The sequence below is a fragment of the Lepisma saccharinum genome, chromosome 28 (genome assembly GCF_977018435.1).
Source record: "Lepisma saccharinum chromosome 28, izLepSacc3.1, whole genome shotgun sequence".
NCBI lineage: Eukaryota > Metazoa > Arthropoda > Insecta > Zygentoma > Lepismatidae > Lepisma > Lepisma saccharinum.
In genome coordinates, this window is record NC_139256.1 from 7,937,584 (window position 1) to 7,960,649 (window position 23,066).

Genomic DNA, 23,066 nt, shown 5'->3' on the forward strand with positions numbered 1-23,066 from the left:
GGTGGCAGGAGGCACTTAAATTAATGGAACCTTAAGTTGCGCAGAAGTGTCAGGATTGGTATTTAAAACATTTATTCTTTGCCTTCAAGGTTTTTTTAATGTATTGTTTACCTTTATAGAGTTAACCCATTACCTGCAGCACAGCTATATATAGACTCTAAAAATGGTCATTTTTTGCGGAGTATCTATATATAGATGGTATTGTAAAATTAACAATGATTGTATTGCAGTAAGTCATTTTTTATAGACCACTTTTTTGTGCTTTTATTAGCCTATATTGGCAAAGAATCAATTGTTAATGCTTTGTCCGTTCCTGATTTTTTTTTTTTTTTATTATTATTATTTTTTAAATTAGTGCTTTCCTGCATTTTACAATTTACAATTTATATATACCGTAGTTCTTCGAATCTAAGGCCCAGGTTTTTGTCAGATTTTAGACATCCAAAATTCATGTGCACCTTAGATTCGATGGCATCTTTGATTCGATGTATATACAGTACTACAATATACGTATTTCATGCACGTACAACATAGAATCTACTACAGTCTCTAATATTGGTAGTTACAAAGAGTAAATATTTTTTTTCTTAAGTGTCCTTAAAATTACCAGTAGCTGCAATACAACAATCAACATTTCGTTTTCCTGATAAGAAAATGCTTAACGAAATTTTTCCCCTTTAAATTTGCTGTTAGGACAACAATGAACATTTTACAACAAATAGTCATTCAATTGTTATCAGTTTCGTAATCAGGAAAGTGCGGGAGATAGAATCTTGATGTTTCCTAGTACATACTGGTAGTCAGGTTTCGTTGACGGGACGCACTTCGCACTTGTAGTAAGGTACCGGTAACAGGATAAATATGGAGAAGCAAAAGCGCCATTCCCCGTGCAGACTTTACAGCAAGTCGTGGTTGGTGTGACAAATTTATGAGGAGAACTGGGCTAGCTTTGTGAAGGAGAACAACAGTTTGTCAGAAATTACCAGCTGATTTTGAAGATAAGCTCGTTAACTTCCAACATCATGTTATCAAGTTACGAAAATCACACAATTACAGTCTGGGACAGATAGGCAATGCAGATGAAACGCCAGTGTATTTTGACATGCCACGAAATTACACAATTAACGAGAGAGGTGCCCGTGAGGTCCATATTAAAACTACTGGATATGAGAAACAGAGAGTCACTGTTTTACTTTGTGCCACCGGTGACTGCCATAAGCTACCGCCGTACATTGTGCTGAACAGAAAAAAAATACCAAAGAACGAGGTGTTCCCAAAGGATGTAATTGTCCGTGCACAAAAAAAATGCTTGGGTTACAGACGAACTCATGAAAGACTGGGTGAAAAGTGTGTCGAAAAGACGACCTGGAGCTCTTCTGTGCAAACGAAGCCTGCTTGTTCTGGATTCATTTAAGGGCCATATCACGGAAGGCATGAAAACTTTTGTTAGCTGAGTCATTAGTAATTCCAGGAGGCATGACGAGCCAACTACAGCCCCTGGACGTGTCGGTCAACAAACCATTCAAAGCTAATGTATGTAAGCGGTACGAAGCTTGGTTGACATCTGAAGACCATGCCTTCACACCTTCAGGGAAGATCAAAAGGGCATCTACTTCCATGATTGCTCACTGGATTTCCGATGCCTGGGAAGAGGTCTCTGCTAATACCATAATAAAATCTTTCAAGAAGTGTTGCGTGACCAATGCTCTCGATGGATCAGAGGACAACCTGTTGTGGGAGGATACAAGTGCACCTGATTCTGACCTGAGCCCTGCAAGGACTCTTCTGCTGATGGTGAGAGTGATGGTGAAAGCCATGCTGAAAGTGAAGAGACTGATTGACAAAAAAAAAAAAAAAAAAAAAAAAAAAATCAGAAGTTACCGATGTTGCAAGGTAAAGTACCGTATACTGTATTTGTAAACAAATAAACATGTACCCTATAAATGTTTAAATAAACACTGCAAAGGTTAAAATATGAACGTCTTTGTGCATATTCCTGCACCTTCAATTTGAAGATTTTTTTCTGAAAAAATGGGCGAAAATTCAGGTGCACCTTAGATTCGATGGCATCTTCGATTCTAAGAACTACGGTATATATATGTTTTCCATAGGCGCCGACTCCATGGGGCTTGGGGGGCTCGAGCCCCCCCAATGTTAACGATGTGGGGGCAGAGCCCTTCCAAATAATTTGCTTCAGAGGATCTAATGTATTACTTTGCTTCTCTTGTAAAGTTTACTCTGAATTGTGCCACATGAATTTAACTTTAAATACACATTTGAAATGTTCTAGACCATCAACGCTGGGGGGCTGAGACCGCTAAACCATCAACTTTGGGGGCGGGCTATGACCAGAGACAGCAAAACAAATGAGGGAGGTAATCTAAGTGTCCCCTCCGATTTCCATGAAACGCGGCAGGTGTATAGGGGGGCCCAAAGGAAGAAATACATGTTTTTTTGTTTCGGCTAAAAAACTGGTTTAGGGGGCAAAACCCCCCTCAAATGTCAAGATGAGGACAAATTGAAGTGGGGATCTGACCCCTGTGTCCCCCTCCGATTCCGATAAAACTTGGCAGGTGTATAGAGGGGCCAAAAGGAAGAAGTACGTGTTTTTTTGGCTTCAGCTAAAAAATGGGTTTAGGGGGCAACCCCCCCTCAAATGTCAAGATGAGGACAAATTGAAGTGGGGATCTGACCCCTGTGTCCTCCTCCGATTTCCATGAAACTTGGCTAGTGTATAGAGGGGCCCAAAGGAAGAAATACATGTTTTTTTTTTGTTTCGGCTAAGAAACGGGGTTAGGAGGCAAATCCCCCCCCCCACTCAAATGTCAAGATGAGGACAAATTGAAGTGGGGATCTGACTTCTGTGTCCGCCTCCGATTTCCATGAAACTTGGCAGGTGTATAGAGGGGCCCAAAGGAAGAAATATGTGTTTTGTTTCGGCTAACCACGCTCCGTTACCCTGCTCTGGTCCGTCTATTGTTATGCCCTTGCCTATCCGGGAACAACCGTGTCTATGAATTCGGCATCTCTACAATTACACTGCGTTTGGTACCGACAATACTACAGTTCTGTGCTGTGTTCCAAATATATGTGCTTGTTCTTCCTATGCCAGGCATACGTGGTTTCGGGGTCAGATCCCCACTTCAATTTCTCCTCATCTTGACATTTGAGGGGGGGGGTTGCCCCCTAACAGGGTTTTTGAGCTGGAACAAAAAAACGTATTTCTTCCTTTGGGCCCCTCTATACACCTGCTAAGTTTCATGAAAGTTGGAGGGGGACACAAGGGTCAGATCCCCACTTCAATTTGTCGGAGGGGGAAACTTAGATAACCTCCCTTGTAAGTATATACGAGTAATTATGAGTATTGTTAACAAACATTTTTACTAAAGAGTTTCAAAAGACGATGTGCAATGTGCATGAACTAGGGGAGTGAATGAGATGTTTGGGCTACAAATGGCTCTCACATGACATTCAGAACGAGACCGTTGATATATTAGGGAGATCTTTTTGAGGAATTCATGGGCTTTTACGAGATTCCGAACACTGAGGCCAAAACTTTAAAAAAGGGAGGGAGTGAGTCATTAATTTATTTCAGTGATCAGAGCCCCCCAATAATTTTGACAAGTCGGCGCCCCTGATGCTTTCCTTAGCTTCATTATGTGGCAAGCCTTTTTATAGTTACTTTTTACATTATTTACGATAAAACAAAGTTGCCGTTGCATCTATATATAGATGATTTCTTTTTTGGAAGCACTTCCCTTCAACATAGCTGCAGGGAATAGGTTAATTCCTTTCCTTCCCCTGATGAAAAACCCAAGCAAGTTTAAAAACTTGGAAGAAATTAGAAGGTAAATGACTTTTAGCATTTACGATGCTAGTGACACAAGGCATGAAGTTTTACATAGCAATTTTAGTTTTCTTTCCATCTGTTCAGAAGGTAGGATGTAATTGTTGGTGCTGGATAGGAAATGTACCATTTCCCACACTGGAAGTTGCATTGAAGCTGCTATTCTCATAAAACCTATTTCCACCCTCCATCTCCGATGCACTTTCTCAATTCGGTTGGTATTAACCCAACTTTGACGCTTCTTACTTTATGATAGATGGCGCTAGAGAATATGAACTGTTTTTTTTTTTCAAATGGTTTCAATAGTAGGATGCACAGGTGATAAGATTTAGTGGGAGGATCTACTTCAAAAATTCATCCAATCTAGTTCTAGTATTCTTGATTGATTGATGTGCTTTTACTTCGCTTCTTGTGCCACTTTTGGCTAATTTGCAAAGATGGGGATGAGTGATGATATGATGAAATTGATGAATGGACACTCACAAACATCCATGCCCAGGCCAGGATTCGAACCCTGGACCCCTGACATCGTAGCGTGATGTGCTAACCACTCCGCCACGAGGGTCGGCACTAGTATTCTTGAAAACACTCTTAAATTATAATGGAGAACAACTATTTCATGTCCATATATTTCTTCCTTTGTTATTTTTACATAACCATGAATCCATATAACCAGTAGCATTCATCACAGTTCAGTGAACAAAATAAATATTTGATGAGAAATGATTGAACACATTACATTCGGATATAGTTAGAGAAGGATATAAAAAATTAAAGCATGTTGAAATGCTGGTTCTTGCATAGTAGAAATTACAGTTTGAATTACATACAAAAATAAGAACCTTCACTGATGTTCACAAAAAAAAGAAGAAAAATGTTGGGGATGAATAACATTATGTATCTCGGTATTACGAATGCTATGATAGTTTGGCTGTGAAGTGCATTGGAAATTATATCACAGGTGAAAAACTACATATGACTAGGATTCAAACATTGCCTACTGTGCAAACAAGCTACTGACTTGATTCTCTAACTACTTTACTAACGTATCACATTAATTACCTTATTTCCTGCATTTTTCTTTGTGCGGTCTCCTTCCATTACATACAGTTAGCTGTTAGTATTCAGATTTAAACTGTGTTGGTGATGTATGATAAACTTGTCTGATTATGGGTGAAAATTTATTGAACTGAAAAAGAATTGTTTAAGAAAAGTGTAAAGAGAGTCACAACCTATTGTTAACAGCTCGAGAAAATAAAAGAATGGAAGATTATTACTAAATGTTTACATTATCATAACGAACATTGTCTAATTCAGATAATGTTCATAACATGTATGTAATTGGGATCCAATAGCATCATCAACAAGCCGAGATCTGTTTACATACATGTCCACCTGTTTGTTTTTACATCTATAGTCACTACAATATCTAAGTATTGGCCAATAGTAACATAAAATACTACATGCAAAACTAGTAAGGTCAAATTTTCATATTCCTTATTCAAGTAATGTATACGTAATATCTTATTTAAAAGATCTGCTCTGATAATATAAATTCTGAACATTAGAAATTCATGCAACTTAACGCTGTGCTCGTGGTGCCAAAATTTGAAAGGCCTTTTCGGTTAGGTCACTGAATCAACCCCCCTCCCCCCAGTTACCAAACCATACATTGGTAAAAACTCAGAACTGCAATAATTATTGACAACACTTGCTTGAAGAAAAACATTACATCTAGAACTTTGTGTGCCATGTAAGTGCTATTGTTATTAAAGTTTGTGTGATTGTTGCCAATTCAAGAAAGATAGCGCTGATAGTTTACAGACATTGAGGCACTTTGAACTTGCTGCCATAGCATCCTTGTGAGGTCACACACTATACTGGGAACAACAAAGAATTACAGCTTTTCACAGCCTTGTGGCACAAGAAGTCTATTTGTCACACAAATATTGATACAAGAGCAAATACACTCCAAACTCCACACAAAATTCCACACTTCTTAATGCACTGAAATAAATTACGAGCAGAAATGTTTGGCAAGGTTTTGCACAATGAATATTTGAAAAATTTGTCACCAAGTTAATTCTAAAATTACCCAATTTGTTAGGATGAAATTTTGACCTCTCAAATTCAGAAAAGTACTATTATAATTTGCTATTACTGGAGCTTGCATTATATTGGGAATACATTTAAATGACGTGTCACTTCTTGACTGAGTATTGTTATGACTATACACACGATGCCCGATAATTACATTAGCCATTATAAGCATTTCGTTATTGAAAGTTTTTCCAATGCACTTCACACCAACTACAACATATGTAATGTCTGTCTATCAACTATCAAACCTGTACTCGCAGCCTAACCAAAATGCATATGAAACCTAACACCTTTTCCCTAATATGTACACGAGTACCAGATATGCACAGAACGTGTTTGTCCAGACATACAGACATGATTTGGGTTAGTCCAGTTTGAAGCACACACCACCTAAATGTGCTTTTGTTAGAAACAACTAAGTCTACTTCAAGGAAAATTAGGGGAAAACAATGTTTGCATATAATGCTACCAACACACGTCTGGTTTGAAGATAATTTCCATGATTCCTTATGACGATTCATCTTTCTTTTAAGTGCAAAGAACCAACAGTAAACAAAGATCAACTCGACAACTTACTAACCGTAATAAATAATTCCACTTCGGTAGATACTTCATTGGATAATTAAAGAACATTGTAACAAAAGGCATGATTCACAAATGCTATATCGTGCACTGGAAGTGAATACAATTGACGGAGGTAACAATGAGTTTCTAATCACGGTTTGATCCTTTGTTGTACATACTCAAGGGTTGAACGAAGAAGTCTCTTTTCCGAAAGCCGTAATTCCACAACAAGCCGTCGACAAGGGGGAAGATGGGATGAAAGCATCCGGACATCATCCTGCAACATAATATTTCATGTTATAAAACAAGGCTCTAACTGAACCCAATGCATATAAGAGGCAGCTAATTAAACTTCTACATTTTAGATAGGGCATAACTTACCACATGCCGTCATTTCATTAAATAGCTGAAATCCAGTTCAATGTACTTACTTTTTAGTCACTCAAGCTTTTGCCACATCATGTGGCTTCCTCAGGAGTTAAGACAAGAATAGCAAAAAAAACATCCATTACGTTAACCCTGCACTATGGATGTCATTTCTATAACATGCACCAATGTGTACACCTGTCCCCCCAACCCTTTAACTATCTTTAAGTATGAAATACACCATGATTTATACCAGGGGTGCCCATCCCCCCCCCAAGGCCCATGACACCCCCCCAAAAGGTAGAACATCCCCCCATTTATGCCGAATTAATTACTCAAATTAATTTTGTCAGACTAAATTTGCGGAAAAATACATTACCAGAGGTGCAACCACAAATTTTTGCTTTGGGGGGGGCTAATACCAGGGTAAGCGTACCAATATTAATAATGGCTTTATTATTATTACTACTACTACTACTACTGGTAGTAGATGTTATTATCCTCATAAATTATGCAAGAAGTGGGTAGAAGTCTGTGCTAAAGCATTTGTTTGGAACAAATGATTTGAAATATTTTTCTCAACACCGTCAATTTCACATTAGCTAATAATAGAAATCAAGCACACAAATTGTATTTTTGAATGACAGAAAATGAATGACAAATGCATTCCATAGGTACATGTGTTACTTTCATGTACAACATATGCTCTTCCTTGGTAAAAATGTGGATGTCCATGAGATCAGAAAAGGTTTTAGTGTCTATTTTTATTATTATTGTGTTGTAGTTTATCAAAATTTCTAAATGTACTGTCATTAACATGACTCGACTTTCAATGTGCATTTGTTTTTCAACATACACAATTTTATTTTTGGCACAATAACTATACTTCGATATTAAAAAAAAATACCTCAAGGTTCATTAGTTTCTAAAATGTGTGTAAAATCAAACAACCAAATTACGATCAAGGTTCAAAGAATATATAACCAAACGAGATTAATGTGCTCTGTATGGCAGACAAGAATATTTGTTATCATTTCAACTTTATCTCTGTGCATGTTTAAAATGAGGAAAAGTCTATATTATTCACAATTCTTAAGAATATAAACTGGAGCATGAAAAATGTAATTTTATGTAAAATAAATACAAATTTGTGAAAAAAATGATCCATGTTAGTATAATTCATAAACATGCTTAAACTTTTCACACATTTGCAGATGTCGAATAAAAACGTGTATTTATAAAAATCCAGAAGTAAGCAAGCAATATATTAATTGAAATTGATACTTTTTGCATGAACATAAAAAACATAACCTTCTTCAAAAATATTTACCTCTAATGAACAAGGGTACGCTCGGAGAAGAAGATTTAGTCTATTAAGAAGGAAGCTCCATGTTTTCATTTCTACTTCAGTTTCTAAAGCGCAGTCTATGTACACCAGATCACAGCTCCGTTCAGTGGCCAACCAGTGTTCCAAATGCTCTGGAGAGATAAATAAATAATAATAACATTTTATTTATTTCTAAGTATGATTTGAAGGTACTTATTGAAATGGTTTAAATATAAATTTCAGAAAAAAAGACACACAACAAATCTACATATAACTGTTGAGTGTTTAATTATGTACTATTACAGCTTATTAAGGTTAAATTGTTTTTTTATAGATTGATCGAATTAAAATTTTTGGGTGTACCCTTCAATGTACATGGGGATATATCCCTTTAACTAAAATTCTTACTTAAAAAAGTTAAAGCAAGGGGTGTAAAAATTAAAAGTGCAAGGTTGTAAAGAGACCTTCACAAGACAAACACAACACATTAAAAAGTATGAATATACTAAAAGCTTCCTCATAGGGCAGTGGAAGAGGCCAGCTCCTCTCAAAAAGTTAAAAACATTTGATGAAACATTGTTACTATCAAGGGTGCAAATTGGGACCTAACTTTGAGGGGGCAGAATCAGATTTGGGGCCTAATTTTGAGGGGATGGAATGAAACTTGGGCTAATTTTGAGGGGGCAGAATCAGATTTGGGGCCTAATTTTGAGGGGATGGAATGAAACTTGGGCTAATTTTGAGGGGGCAGAATCAGATTTGGTGCCTAATTTTGAGGGGATGGAATGAAACTTGGGCTAATTTTGAGGGGCAGAATCAGACTTGGGGCCTAATTTTGAGGGGATGGAATGAAACTTGGGCTAATTTTGAGGGGCACAATCAGATACGGTTGTTATTGCCAACAGCAGCTGGGAAGATTAAAAGTCTGTCTGAAGTTTAAACAAAAAACTTTATATGTGTAGATAGTAACTCCAGCTTTATTAATGTACTGGAATAATGTCATATTTATTATCGACTCAAGATGAGACCAAGGCACTTCCAAATCTCACCTCATCTCGATACAATCCTTAACACACATATAATCCAGGAATTCCACATTCTTCATTATCTATTATTATATATGTATGTATGTATTATTAAACTACCTGCCATAAAAACAGAGGAAATAGGGTACAGTTTTCAGAATGAATGAAGATACGATTGAAATTTTCCTCCCAATTTCATCATCACCATCTCTTCTTCTGCTTACATGTTTAGATTAGAACCTTTCTGTTAACTAATTTGCATTGCAATCTCATTCTTAAGTGCAAGGTAAGTTTTTTTATTGTTTCTCTTGTAGTCTACGGTTATTACAAGCATAAAAACACAGTTTTTCGTTGTGACATTTCAGGAGAAAATTTTTAACCATTGTTATAACTGTATCTTGAATCAAAGTAAAAATAAATGTCTGATGAAGGGAGTGGGTGTTCTCCTGAAACGTCACAATGAAAACTGTTTTTTTATGCTTGTAATAACCGTAGACTACAAGAGAAATAATTCTACAATGCAAGCAATGTGTACACACAAGAAAAGTTTTTTTACTTTTAAAATTTCTGGTTTCGTACATGTTAATGTGTACAAGTCAACAACTGTGATGATGTAACCCCTGAAGAACACACACAACTATCTATAAACTATAAAAACTTTATTTTATAGTGTAGCTATGTGCATACTCCACCTCTAGTGTATATTCTTTATGTTAGACATTTTTTTTGTGCTCTTCACAATACATTGGGAATGCTGATATTAAAAGAAGAGCAGTGCATTAATATATAGGAATCTCAAATGAGAGAGAAAGAGATTTACAATCAATAATGATACCTAGGGGGTGAATTAGTCTACTGCAATGTTTCTTTATCTTCATGAAATCCACACATTTTAAGGATATAAATTAGGGCTGAGCCGATACTAGGGATGGTCAGATGGATCCGAAATCCGGATCCTTTTAGGGGGCAAACCCCCCTCAAAGGTCAAGATGAGGACAAATTGAAGTGATGATCTGACCCCTGTGTCCCCCTCCGATTTCCACGAAACTTGGCAGGTGTATAGAGGGGTCAAAAGGAAGAAATACGTGTTTTTTGTTTCGGCTAAAAAACTGTTTTAGGGGGCAAAACCCCCTCAAATGTCAAGATGAGGAGAAATTGAAGTGGGGATCTGACCCCTAAAACCACGTGAATATGTCATAGGAAGAAACAGGAGACATAGGGCCCCTCTATACACCTGCCAAATTTCATGGAAATCGGAGGAGGACACTTATATAACAATTATATAACACTGCATACTATATTAGGTTTTATTTTAATTTTTAAAACTGTAACTGTAGAACAATTGTATAATTTTTGTATAAACATTTCTATCTTGTTAAATGTGTTAAAAGGTTTCATCCTCGAATGGAATGTCTCACATTTATGTGTGTTTCCATTTCCAATACATTCGAATGAATACATATTCGTTTCAATGGCATTTACAAAATCACCTCTGACATTTTATGTTAAACAAGTAAGATTATTTTTGGGCACGAGTGTGTTAGCCAATGCATAGCAAAGTATTTTAGGAAATCTTGTAGGACTAACTAATGAAAAATTTCTTTGTAATCGAAGATCCTAATACCTTATTAGGTGTGGTACTATTATAATGGGATTGAGGTACGAAACTCTCGGATCCAGATCCAAATCTGGAACTTTTGGATCTGGATCCAGATCTGGAATGTCGGATCTGGAACTTTTGGATCTGGATTCGGATCCAAACAGATCCAGATATTTCAGATCCGGATCCATTTGGCCATCCCTAACCGATACTGAATCTTGTATAATTCCAGTTTAATATAACAAAGGCTAGTTACCGAGTCATAACAACTTACCATATCACATTCTATTAATGACATTAAATAACTTCCAAATTATTATGTAGCATTATAGTACTTGTCTTGTTACATTTTACGTGAACTTCTTGTTATACCCAGAGGATGCAAAAAGAAGAAGTAGTTGTTTTTGAACTGTTGCAAGCCTTTTTGAAGTGTTGGGAGTTACAGCGAAAAATTAGTGTCCCTGATTCAATTTCATGTAAACAACGTTCTTGTCGTTTGGGTTAACCTGGGGAGGGAGGAAAATGACGTCAAAATACATACAAATACAGACATATAATAATGCCGGCTCTGTTTATGCCCTGCTGTCCACTATTCTCTGTCATTTGCAATAAAAACAAGCCGCTGCAGTCTCAGTATCAACCAGCAGTCACACAGAAAGGTAGGAATACACAACCCTCCTCACAATGACATTCATCCCTTTCCCAAGAACTCCAGAATCAGCCCAGCATGATAATAATGCTGGTTTTGAAAACGTCCATGTTCTTATCCCACGACATTGAGAGCAAGAATTGGCAATGAATGGTTTATTTTATTTCCACATAGCGTTGACAAACAGGCAGTTACATGCATCCTGGTGTCTTAGTGCACTGCACTAACCATTCTGCCACGGAGGTCGACAATAAGTGGAACTAGTAAGAAAAAATTCTAAGAACCCTGGTGTGAGGACATACTAACCTTTCCCCATACTGAAAACCCTAAGAAATGCAAGAAGGCGGCCATCAACAGGCTCGGGGCCTGCCTGGATGTTGAACTCTCCGCTGGGAGGAAGGCCGAGCTGAGACAACAGCTGGACTCGCAGTGGATACAGAGAATCTCCTCGGCTGATGCCCAGCTTCAGCTTCAGGTTATCGTTTTTGTTATTCAAAAATACAAATCCATTGTGTATCAAAAACTCTGAGTTGGAGCGGTTGCCGTAGCATATGAAGATTTGGTCCCCAGGTTTGTATTCTTCGCAGGTCAAACATTCGCACCTGTCTTGTTCTGTATTGAAGACAGTAGAGAGCTGCAAGAAAACAAATGGAATATATATATTTTCAATCAGCCATTTCAAAATATCATTTTTCAAGTAAAATGAATAACTGATGTAAAATTCAGCCTTATTTACATACACTTTATTCTAATTTATAGTAGGAAGTTTTACATAAAAATTAAAACTCCATTCAAATCCAGTCTTACTAATGTTTATTTGACTTAGTAGCACAAATATCAAAACATGGTCGAAGAAATTTCATAAGAATTTTTTTTATTCTGTAGAGCGATCACAAACAAAAGAACCTTAGGCCAAAAGCCTTCATGCATCTTCCCCTCCATCTGTTCAACTCATGCCATAATAAAGCCAGCTCCACTCACGAATACGGTGCACATGAGACACAGTTCTGCGCAGATCCATTTGCCTGTGGTCCCACTATACCCTTTATTTTCACTGATATAAATTTATTTGTAACCTACTGGGTATGCATTTTGGTTTGGTACTGTATATATTTTGGTTATTTCCCTCTTTTCTACATGTCTAGGGTAACTGTGAATGATGAGGATAAGTGATGAATTGAGAGCAAGGTCGATTGATTTAAATCAGGTGTCTTTTTTTAAAAAATTTAAATATATAATTTTTAGAATAACATACATATGGATTTTGCAGATATCAGAATCACTTTTAGTGAAAATACATTAATCTCGTAAGCTTTTAATAGTGTTTATTAGGCTCTAAGAAAGGAAAGGAAACAAAATTTATGTACTGATGGGGTGAAGCTCATACTAAAGGAAATATAATGTGTAAACTGTAAACACACTTAAATTTCTCGATTTAAAATTCAATAATTTTTATAGGCAAAAATAGAAAAAAATTGTGTAGAAAAATGTACAAAATACTAATCATGTAAAACCGTAAGTAGTGTCATTATCATTAAACTGTAAATAAATATGTCAGCTGATATTTTGCAAACTATCATTTAACATATACCAAAAGTCAGCTACAAAGACTTTAAAAAGTATTTAAAGTTACAATTGTAGAGTACATCCAGAATGTTTTATTTTACTGAACAAAAATTACTGAAATTATGTATTATAGTTTCATTAACACACTCAACAAACATTTTCATAATAGGTTCACATGTACAGCATCAGAAACAAAAAAATGTACATTTACATAATTTATTTTTTATTTGTTTCAATCAAAATTTTCCAATATTTTACAGGACCATTTACTAGAAAAGGCCTTCTATAAAAAAACATATCTACATACATGTTTAGTGCCAAAAACCATACCAGAAATTTTAAGCATGCTTTTTTTTTTCAAAAATAAAAAAAATCAGTTTTAAATTTAAAAAATCATCAAAAATGATTTTTTAAATAACAATCATTATTTCTATCCACCCTGACTGAGAGAACATTTATGAAACATTGACAGGTTGCTCTGAACGTAAACTTATGACTCGAGTTCTAGAGTAGTTGCAGTAACATAACCAAATATTTTGATATCCACAATCTTTATGAGGTTATTTAAAATAACTCATGCTCTTTGCAAGCAGTCTAAAGCCAGACATTGTAAGCTTGAATCCAGGCCATATTATACGTATACAAGGGCTGGAGCATAAGTCATGGCAGCTGTATTTTTTCTCAAATTTAAATGGTGGTGCCACAATATAGTCGCATGTCCCAGAGAACAGGTGTGGTTGGCCTTATAGTGCACAGGATCAGTGAACCCCCAGTAATATATGTCATTTACCTCGAGAATGGACAATAAACAATGTCTTTACCTTTTGACAATTTTTCGCTAAAATTTCTCCACAAGAAGTCATGTATTTGTGTCCGTAACAAGGCAAATTCTTTTGCTGAGAAAGAGAAACCGCGAGTCGGCCGCCCTCGTGCAGACCCTCAGCTGAACCCCCACAGGAGAGCTCTTGCCATAGGGAAGGTTCGGGCGGCAGGCAGAAGCTGGGGGTAGTTATATGGACAAAATATATGGCAAGGGATACTGAGGAACCTCGATCTCCAACCAACGGTCATGCGCAGTTCGTGCTCTTTCAGAAGCCGCAGCAGAAGCCAGAAGGCACCGTCCTCGCTGCGAGTGAGACCCAGCTGGTTCTACCTTTCAGTGTTGCCCTGTGAGGTTCAAGTTTGAAGCGTATTCGTTACACATTCAATCTTCTCTGTTGAATCATTTTTGTACCGAACTTCTTGGCATTATTGCAAAATTGTGGCAGAGAAGGATGAGTAGAAATGAATGAAAGCTGGAATTAGACACGATGAATTAAAATAAAAGAAATACATTACTAAAATAACTCGTGCATGCATTCAGACATTTTCCTTAAAGATGGAAACACTTCGGATATGTGAAAGTAAAAGAATGCCGCGATCTTAGACAAGAAAGGAAGACGTGACAAACCCTGTCGGTGTCAATGTTTCAAGTTTGTAAGTTTTCGAAGTGCTTGGATAGTTGTTGCAAAATATTGATGCTCCAAAGGATGTTACGTCATTTGATGCAGTGTAGGTGTTGCTGTCTGCGCAGGTAAGAAATGACCGCTAAAATGCATTCAAATAACGGAAACATACCCTCTCGTCTGTTGAAAGAAAATTAGAGATAAAGCGTGTGCTGGTCGACCAACTCCAAATTTGAAGATAGAAAAAAAAAAAGCTGTAACATTCCAATGAAAGGTTCTCAGGTTTCTAGTATGCATATGCCATCGGTTACCATTTCCCTTTAATAATTGTAGGACCATTGTGATTAGTCGTTTTATAATAGCAGGCATGGACGTCCGGAAGGGGAAAAGGGGCCACACCCGCCTGGAAAATTACTGTCAACCTAAAACTATTTATTACACACATATAATTTCATTTCAGTCACAGTAATTTATGATGATTATTATAAAGACGTTGCAGGGACTGAAGGAGTGTTTTTTGAGAGAACAGTACTATTACAAGGAAAAATGTGCCTCGTTTGTCCCCGCTAGAAAAAAATGATCTTGCTTCCCATCCCTGGAACAAATCCTGAGGACGTTCTTGATGCCCATAACTCCCGAAATTTCTTTCATAGATGCACAATTTATTGTACTTAGTTTTAGTCCTAAATTTATATGCACACCTCTACTATGAAACCTCATTCCATGAAAAAATTATGTACCAATCTTTTAAGGCCCCCCCCCCAATCCCTTTGTTTCCCGAATAAAGTCTATTTGCGGAAACTGAATATGTGTCATATGATTTCGGTGAACCCCCAGGAAAATAATGCACGAGCCACGCCTGCCAGAGAACATACTATGTGAAAATGTAACTAGATGACAGTGTGATGAACAACAGTGGTAATTCCTTGTTGAGTCAACCACCATGGCCCAGTGTGAATGTGAACAGTGTTAGTGTATCAAAATAGCTGTTCTTTAGGGAGAAATGCCAGAGAATGCCACAGGAAGCTGGTGGATACAGTGGGGAATAGTGTCCTACCGTAGTATGCGCCTCTTTTGTTTCTGTTAATGTATGCTTTCATTACTTGTAAACAGAAGTGGCACAATGCTATCTTTAAGGATGTGTGCTCGCTTCTCTATCCTACACCTGGTACACATGATCTGCATTGTTCATGGTACCATACACTGTCCCCTTTCATTTGTACATTTAGGATTTTTGTACTGGTCCCGCATTCTCAACACACAAAAAATAGTTGACATGACTTATGGCCCAGCCCTCGTATTACACTTTCACATGCGTATTGGGCAGGATAACAAACAGGTACTTAATAACAAGTCCAGACCTAATATGTCCAATTTGAACCTCAAAAATTCTAAAGATCTTGTAATACACCCATATACATTAGTTAAGCCTATGTAACATAAAAATTATAGGGTAAGGACGGGGCAAACGGACATCCCCTAAGAAAAGTACGAATATTTTCGGTTTGAAGTTAGCAACAGTGCAGTAGTTGGAGTTGTGTACGAACCTGAATGTTTGCGAGCAGTTGTGTTGAGCATCGGAAGAAATCGTAAAGAAGAAACGCGAATGCAGGATAAAAACCTTACCAGGTAAGCAGAAAATGTACGTGCAAAACCTTGAATACTAAAAAAATGAGTTGCGAACACAAGGATTGCATAGGTTAATATGATCCCGCCGAAGTTGTGATTTGAAGTGTGGTGAAGGCAGTGATTCCTTTATATATTGATGAAGGAATTGGGAGCATAAAGGGAGAAACATTAATTTGCCTCAAACATCGCTCTGAAGCTCGCAAGTTGAACGCTCATTCACCCCACATTCCGCCGGATGCAGAGCCGAGCAACAAGAATTTTCCACTTGGCTCTGCACAGTCAGCAAGGCAACGGCCCTCGCCAGCGGTGAGTGCACCTCTACTGTAAATTTCCATCTGCATCCAGGGATACCCCAGGTGCACAGTGGAGGTGCAAAGTTCACCAACCTATGACTCAAATCCAATGTATAAAACCCCTGGAGTCAGTAAATCGATCTCTCAATTCGCTCCAATATCACCACCAAACTGATCGATGAGAAGACGACGACGGCCTGCTGAGAGATTCCTACGTTACGAGGCGGCAACAAGCGAGAAGTCCATAAGCAGTCCGGATTAAGCCAGCCGAAGAATCTACAGTTCATTTACAATTCAAGTCGCCGAATTGCCTGCCGTCTCTTATCGTCATCTTCGATCTCTCCAGCGGGCACCTATCACCTGTCACCGTCGCCGACGCCAGAAGCTGAGGGCCAGACCTACAGCAAGGGGTGAGTAGCGTTCAACATCACAGGCTCCCAACAATCCTTCATCAGCTCCCTTAAGGGTAGAGGTGGTTAGCCAAGTCAAACTTAAGACCTATCGTATTTATCTGAGCTACGTCCCGGCGTGACTCGATCCCGTACCTTACCCGATGTCACGCCACAATATACACACGTGTTCACAACATTGTGCTGCCATCTGGTGGACTTTTTCGGAATGTAAAGTCAAAGGCTACAGGTGGGGCAGATGGACAGGTTGCCGTTGGGGCAAACGAACATAGATGAATTGTATTGCATTTAACTATTGTTAGGTACTTTTTGATTGAGATACTAATGTATGTTTGACTCGGTAATGGAAATGGCAAGTGTGAATTGTATAGAATACATTTTGTACCCTTCAAATGTCTGTGTTTCTAATACAATGTGCCCTTGTTACAGGATGGTGAGACATCGAGAACGAACAATGCTGTAAATGGGTTCAATGCTTATGGAATATATCCCGTTAATCCAGAACGACTGCCTGGGCATGTCTTTGTTCCTTTAACTGTCCATGTTCAAGATGAGCGATCATCAGAGCCTACAGCAAGAGAAGAGGATGTGTCATCTCGTGGAAGTTTTGAGGAGCTAAACCCTTTGCCATCAACTTCTGCTACGTGCAGCAGGAAACGCAAAACTGGGCAATCACATGTATTGAGGGATCCTTCCTTCATCGCTTGCCTCAAGTACAAAAAACTGAAAGCTGCAGCAAAAAATCAAAGAAATTTAAACGCACAACAATTGATGAGTGCCGTAAATGCAAAAATGTGTACAACCAGGGTCAAAATTGGGTGCAGTGCTTAGAGTGTTCTCTCTGGTTCCATGTAAATTGTGTTGCAAAAGGAAATGACCCATATTATGTGTGTTGATATTGTGAGAGTGATGATGGTTCATAAATCATCACGTGTCTATCTGCCCCGAACGTGCGGCGTAAACGGACACTGCCGCATCCGGGGATTGATCAGACTATTTTGAGACAGATGTTCATTTGCTTCCATACTATGTGCTTTCATGTGTTAACTGAAGGTTCACACCTTTTATGGCAATAGTTATTTTCATTCTTCAATAAAATGTTTCACAGTTATTTTGAAAATTGTGCTTAGGGTGTCCGTTTGCCCCGTCCTTACCCTATATTTAAATACTTTTCAAATCTTAGATATTTTTGTCCAGTGTCCAAGGAGTGCAAATAAGATGAAGCTTTATATATATATATATATATATATATATATATATATATATATATATATAAAGGAAAACAGTCTGAAAGCTGTAGACATGTCCAGAGATTAGTAGAGCTAGTGATTTATTCACACAAACCCAAATTTCTTCAACACCCCCTGAAATTTTGTAGACTCAATTTATGGTCATTTTGCCTCTAAATATACCCTTATACCCACCATTAACATGAACTTACACTCCCCAATAAACAATTATGGATAGACCCCTGTGTAAAGAGCTTCTGTTATATTACCCAAACAAGTGAAAAGTACATGTTTAATAATTTATAATTCCTGTATCGTACTATATGGAGTGACATGTACCCCTCTTATTTAAACATTCATCACTCACCTTTCCATTTGTGTGGTTGCACATGTCCCACATTGGTATGAGAGCATTGATCATTGCATTGGCATCAGAAGATGGGATGTAATTTTGTCGCGTCATAACGGTTGAAACAGCCCATCTGAAACAAAGAACAAAATAACTTCAGCAAATGTTATCAAATGCTTTGCTAACTAATAAACAGTTCTCTCACCTGTTTAACTACGATAACATATCCATGCCATCTTAAACTGTAAGGTTGCAACCCATTACCCTGCCAAACCAAGGGAGAGATTTAGAATAAATTTTGTTTAGAAAGAGGAAACAAAAATCCTTGTAGGTTTTTGGTGGTGTATAATTTGTAATTATGTTGTTTTCGATTTCATTCCGCATAGTACAGGGTGTCCCACGAACGGCGCAACTGGGAATTAAGAGTGGCGTTACTTTGTAACCGAAACCTGTTCATACAGAAGTCATACACCAAATGTTAGCCCTGTCCAAGTAGATATTTTTAAACATAGAAACAACAAACGGGGTGCAGTGTTGCCAAATGTAAGTGAAAGTGTAAATTTATTTTTCCACAAAGCATGAAAAATTGCATGTCAAACATTCGTACGGAAATTTGGACGTCAATTTCCACCTTGGGTAGGTGGACTATTTCGCCATCTATAGTTCAGACAAGAAAACCGATCGTTTTCGCGTATAGCCAATCCTGAAATGCCTCGTAAAGGCGTACCGGTCCAAATGGGTGTTTTAAAAAAATTATGAGGTACAGTGGCAACACTGTTGATGTTTGAAGGCAACAAAAGGTGTGTTTAGTGATGGTCTATGACATGGAAATACTGGAAACAGGAAAAAAAGAAAATTTTCATTTTCTTTTTTTTCCTGTTTCCAGTATTTCCATGTCATAGACCATCACAAAATTTTCATTTTCTTATTTTCCTGTTTCCAGTATTTCCATGTCATAGACCATCACTAAACACACCTTTTGTTGCCTTCAAACATCAACAGTGTTGCCACTGTACCTCATATTTTTTTAAAACACCCATTTGGACCGGTACGCCTTTACGAGGCATTTCAGGATTGGCTATACGCGAAAACGATCGGTTTTCTTCTCTGAACTATAGATGGCGAAATAGTCCACCTACCCAAGGTGGAAATTGACGTCCAAATTTCCGTACGAATGTTAGACATGCAATTTTCCATGCTTTGAGGAAAAATAAATTTACACTTTCACTTACATTTGGCAACACTGCACCCCGTTTGTTGTTTCTATGTTTAAAAATATCTACTTGGACAGGGCTAACATTTGGTGTATGACTTATGTATGAACAGGTTTCGGTTACAAAGTAACGCCACTCTTAATTCCCAGTTGCGCCGTTCGTGGGACACCCGTTATTTTGGAGCCTGTCTTGTGGAATTTAGTATTACATCGTAACCAAGAGGATCCAAATGGTATTTTCTCCCCCCGCACATCTCTCAAGCATATTTCTCACGGGTGCCAAATTTTCTCAAATTTCCTCTACACTTCACTGTTTCTCCATGGAATCAACTTATATGACTAATGCAACTTAAGCCTGAATTACACGGATCTGGATTTCCATTAGGAATGCCCTAGTTAGCGCTGGACTGGCTACCCATTTGCTATTTTTCGCCTCACACGATACTTGTTTCCGTACTTGTCGATAGACTTTTGTTCCAATAAGACATTGCTCAGAGCAGACAATCTGTACTGTAAAGATGGACGAGCAACTTGAAGAATGTTGTAGGAGAATTACTGCTTTGTGCTCTTATTAAAAATTAAAATGGAAAAATATGGACTAGAGATTGGCTCGAAAAAATATGGTAATCAAGCTTTTTAATTAACTCGTGTACGCATATTCATACATGAAATTCGCAGATTCATTCACAAATTTTAAAAAATCAAACAATTTAATACACTTGTAATAATAAGGATTTTCATTTTCGGTTAATCATATTTCATGATATTTGTCACGTACACATTTCATCGCTTTGCATAAATACCTAAATATTAATGAACTGAACACGAATGCACTGCACGTCATCTTTTTTTTATCGAGAAACTAAAAAACCCGCCAACATTCGGTAACGACATACAAAAAATTCCCCTTTGCAAACTCACAGATATCTTCACATGGCCACACTTTGGTCTGATCGGCTGTTCCACAGACTCCAGTTGAGGAAAGCCAGTAACAATTAGAACATGTCCTATTCCTCCAAACCAGTCAAGCAGTCAGCCAGGCAGCCATCACATTCGGGGAGGTAGCCAATTCAGCGCCAACTAACTTGATATCCAGTTCTGTGTGATTCGGCCTTTATCTTTATATGATTTTTTATTTTTATTTGATTGTTTATTTTACTTCGCGTTTTGTGCCTCTTGGCTAATTTGCGAAGATGGGGATGAGTGATGAAATGATGAAATTGATGAATGGACATTCACAAACAACCAAGCCCGACCGGGATTCGAACCCGGGACCCTTGGCGTCGCAGCGCTATCTTTATATGATGCTCGAACTGTAGGACGGTTGCAATTTCAAATTCCTCCCAGACAATGGACATGATAAGACTAAACTGCAGCATAAGAAAAGTGCATCTGGTGACCCTACCTCTATCATGGACAAAATTACATTGAAGAATCTAATGGATATACTTGTTACATTTAATTATCGCTGGGAGAGTTAGGTGTGGTAAGAGGATATCCGGACAGACACCCCCTCCCTTTTCCATCTCGTTAATTCGGACCTTGAATTACACTAACCGCTAGATCAAGGAAGTCCTGATATATCGTTCGTAAGGGTTACACGGTACGAGGAGCGAGTATCGATAACATCTCTAATTCTTTTCAGCCGACCTCCGTGGCGGAGGGGTTAGCACAACGCGCTGCGACGTCATGGGGTCCCGGGTTCAAATCCTGACGTGGGCGTTCCTTGTCAACGTCCCTTCATCAATATCTTCGCGATTAGCCAAAAGTGGCGGAAAAGCGAAGTAAAATAAACCAAATCGATCAAACTAATTCCTTTCCACTTCTACGATCAACAAAATCTTGTAATCGTGTATTGGATAATGTCTTCTGATATCGTTTGTCTGCTAACAACTTTACAGGCATCGAGTTACAAATCCTCGTAGATACATTTCCTTCTGTTCCCACAGTCTCAAGAACAAGAGCGGCAAGGGCGTTTCCCTCCGCCGTCCTACAAAAGAGCAACTCCATTATATTCACCGCAGAAACACAGGCCCCGAAGCAGTCGGAGGGCAGTGCAACAATCATACGAGATTGTTCCGTGTCAAAACGCTCGACGCTTTTCATTTCAGTAATGTTCTCTTTATTTCAAGAAGTAGAGCGGCTGTGCTCGAATTCTTTTTCTTTTTTGGGGACAACCTTTCACTCTTTTTCGACCATTAGCATCTTGCATGTTGACGATTTTACTCTTGGTGGTGACTGTAAAAGGCGAACATTCTGTTTTGTTTCTTCGAAGGTGCGGCCCCTTGGAAAACTCTTATATGCGCACTGCCACTGCATGCACCGTTTCACCTAATTTAGGGTGTTCCCCAAAATATCATAAGCGTAATTTTTCTGAAGAAAATAAGCACGGCGACAATATATATAACAGGGTGTCTACCAAAATAACAAATCCAAAATTCCTGACTTTTTGTTGGCCTTGGAAATTAGCAATTAAGAAAAATAAATATTTATTTCATGAAAACCCCTACCAAAAGGCCAGTTAAGGGAAAACTGAATCTGCATTTAATAGGAGAATTAACTTACTTTATCTATAAATGCATCCTGGACTGCTTTTGGCAGACTCGAGGCTCTAGCGTTTAGACTCACCGCCAGTATAATCTTATGTGGGGCTCGTGTTGGTCCCTTAATCCATCTTATCTTACTACTTATTCAGCCTAATCTTCGCAATTAGCTAAAGGGGCAAAAAAGCGAAAAAAAAATCAAATGTGATAGCAAAATTCCTTGGCAAGTATAATTTCTTGATTTTTTACTGACTTCTTGTTGATTTCTTTACCTTTCCTTGACTGGTAGACACACTGTATAAGGGCGGCCAGAACGTGGTGCTGTTCACATCACCTTCAATGATAGCCGAGATGATGAACCTACTACCTATATGCCTTCATGACATCTTGCAATGTACATATGCTTTAAAAACAATAGTTCTCCAAGATTATATTTTTTTATTTAGTGTCGCTTTCTGCAATTTTTAGCTAATTGCGACGCTGAAGATGAGTGATGCTATGATGAAATTAATGAAGGGACACTCACAAATAACACCCAAGCCCAGACCAGGATTCGAGCCCGGGACCCCTGGCGTCGTAGCGTGCTGTGCTAACCACTCTGCCACGGAGGTCGGTAACAGTTATCCAAGAAAGATTCATGCATTCTGGCTATGTTATCATACTCAATCCCCCCCCCCCTACTTGTTAGAAGGCACCACAAACTACTTCACAATTCTATGAAATCAGTTCATTATAAATATTTTAATCCGATCTCATGTCTAGAACGTTACACCTTATGTGTAAATGTCACAGGCGTAACGCTGGAACGCATGTGGTTTTCAAATATCGCCCATTCTAATTTACGACGAAAGTTTCGGACACAAAATCTCGTCTCGTCTCGATTTTACAAGGAGTTTGTCTTATTAACGGTA

At 38.1% G+C, this 23,066-nt stretch overlaps 1 protein-coding gene across 1 annotated transcript in view; it reads right to left on the reverse strand.

Annotated features, from left to right (window-relative positions):
• Window positions 1-4,458: 4,458 nt before the first annotated feature.
• The window catches only part of Setd3 (SET domain containing 3), a 166,786-nt gene continuing 148,178 nt past the window's right edge, over window positions 4,459-23,066 (reverse strand). Inside the window, exons 8-11 of the mRNA XM_083114131.1 lie at window positions 18,418-18,532; window positions 11,785-12,112; window positions 8,208-8,356; window positions 4,459-6,788 (exon numbers count right to left, since the gene is read on the reverse strand). Of these exons, the coding sequence (XP_082970257.1) occupies window positions 6,663-6,788; window positions 8,208-8,356; window positions 11,785-12,112; window positions 18,418-18,532 (718 nt within the window). The 3' untranslated portion in view covers window positions 4,459-6,662. The remainder of the gene's footprint in view (window positions 6,789-8,207; window positions 8,357-11,784; window positions 12,113-18,417; window positions 18,533-23,066) is intronic.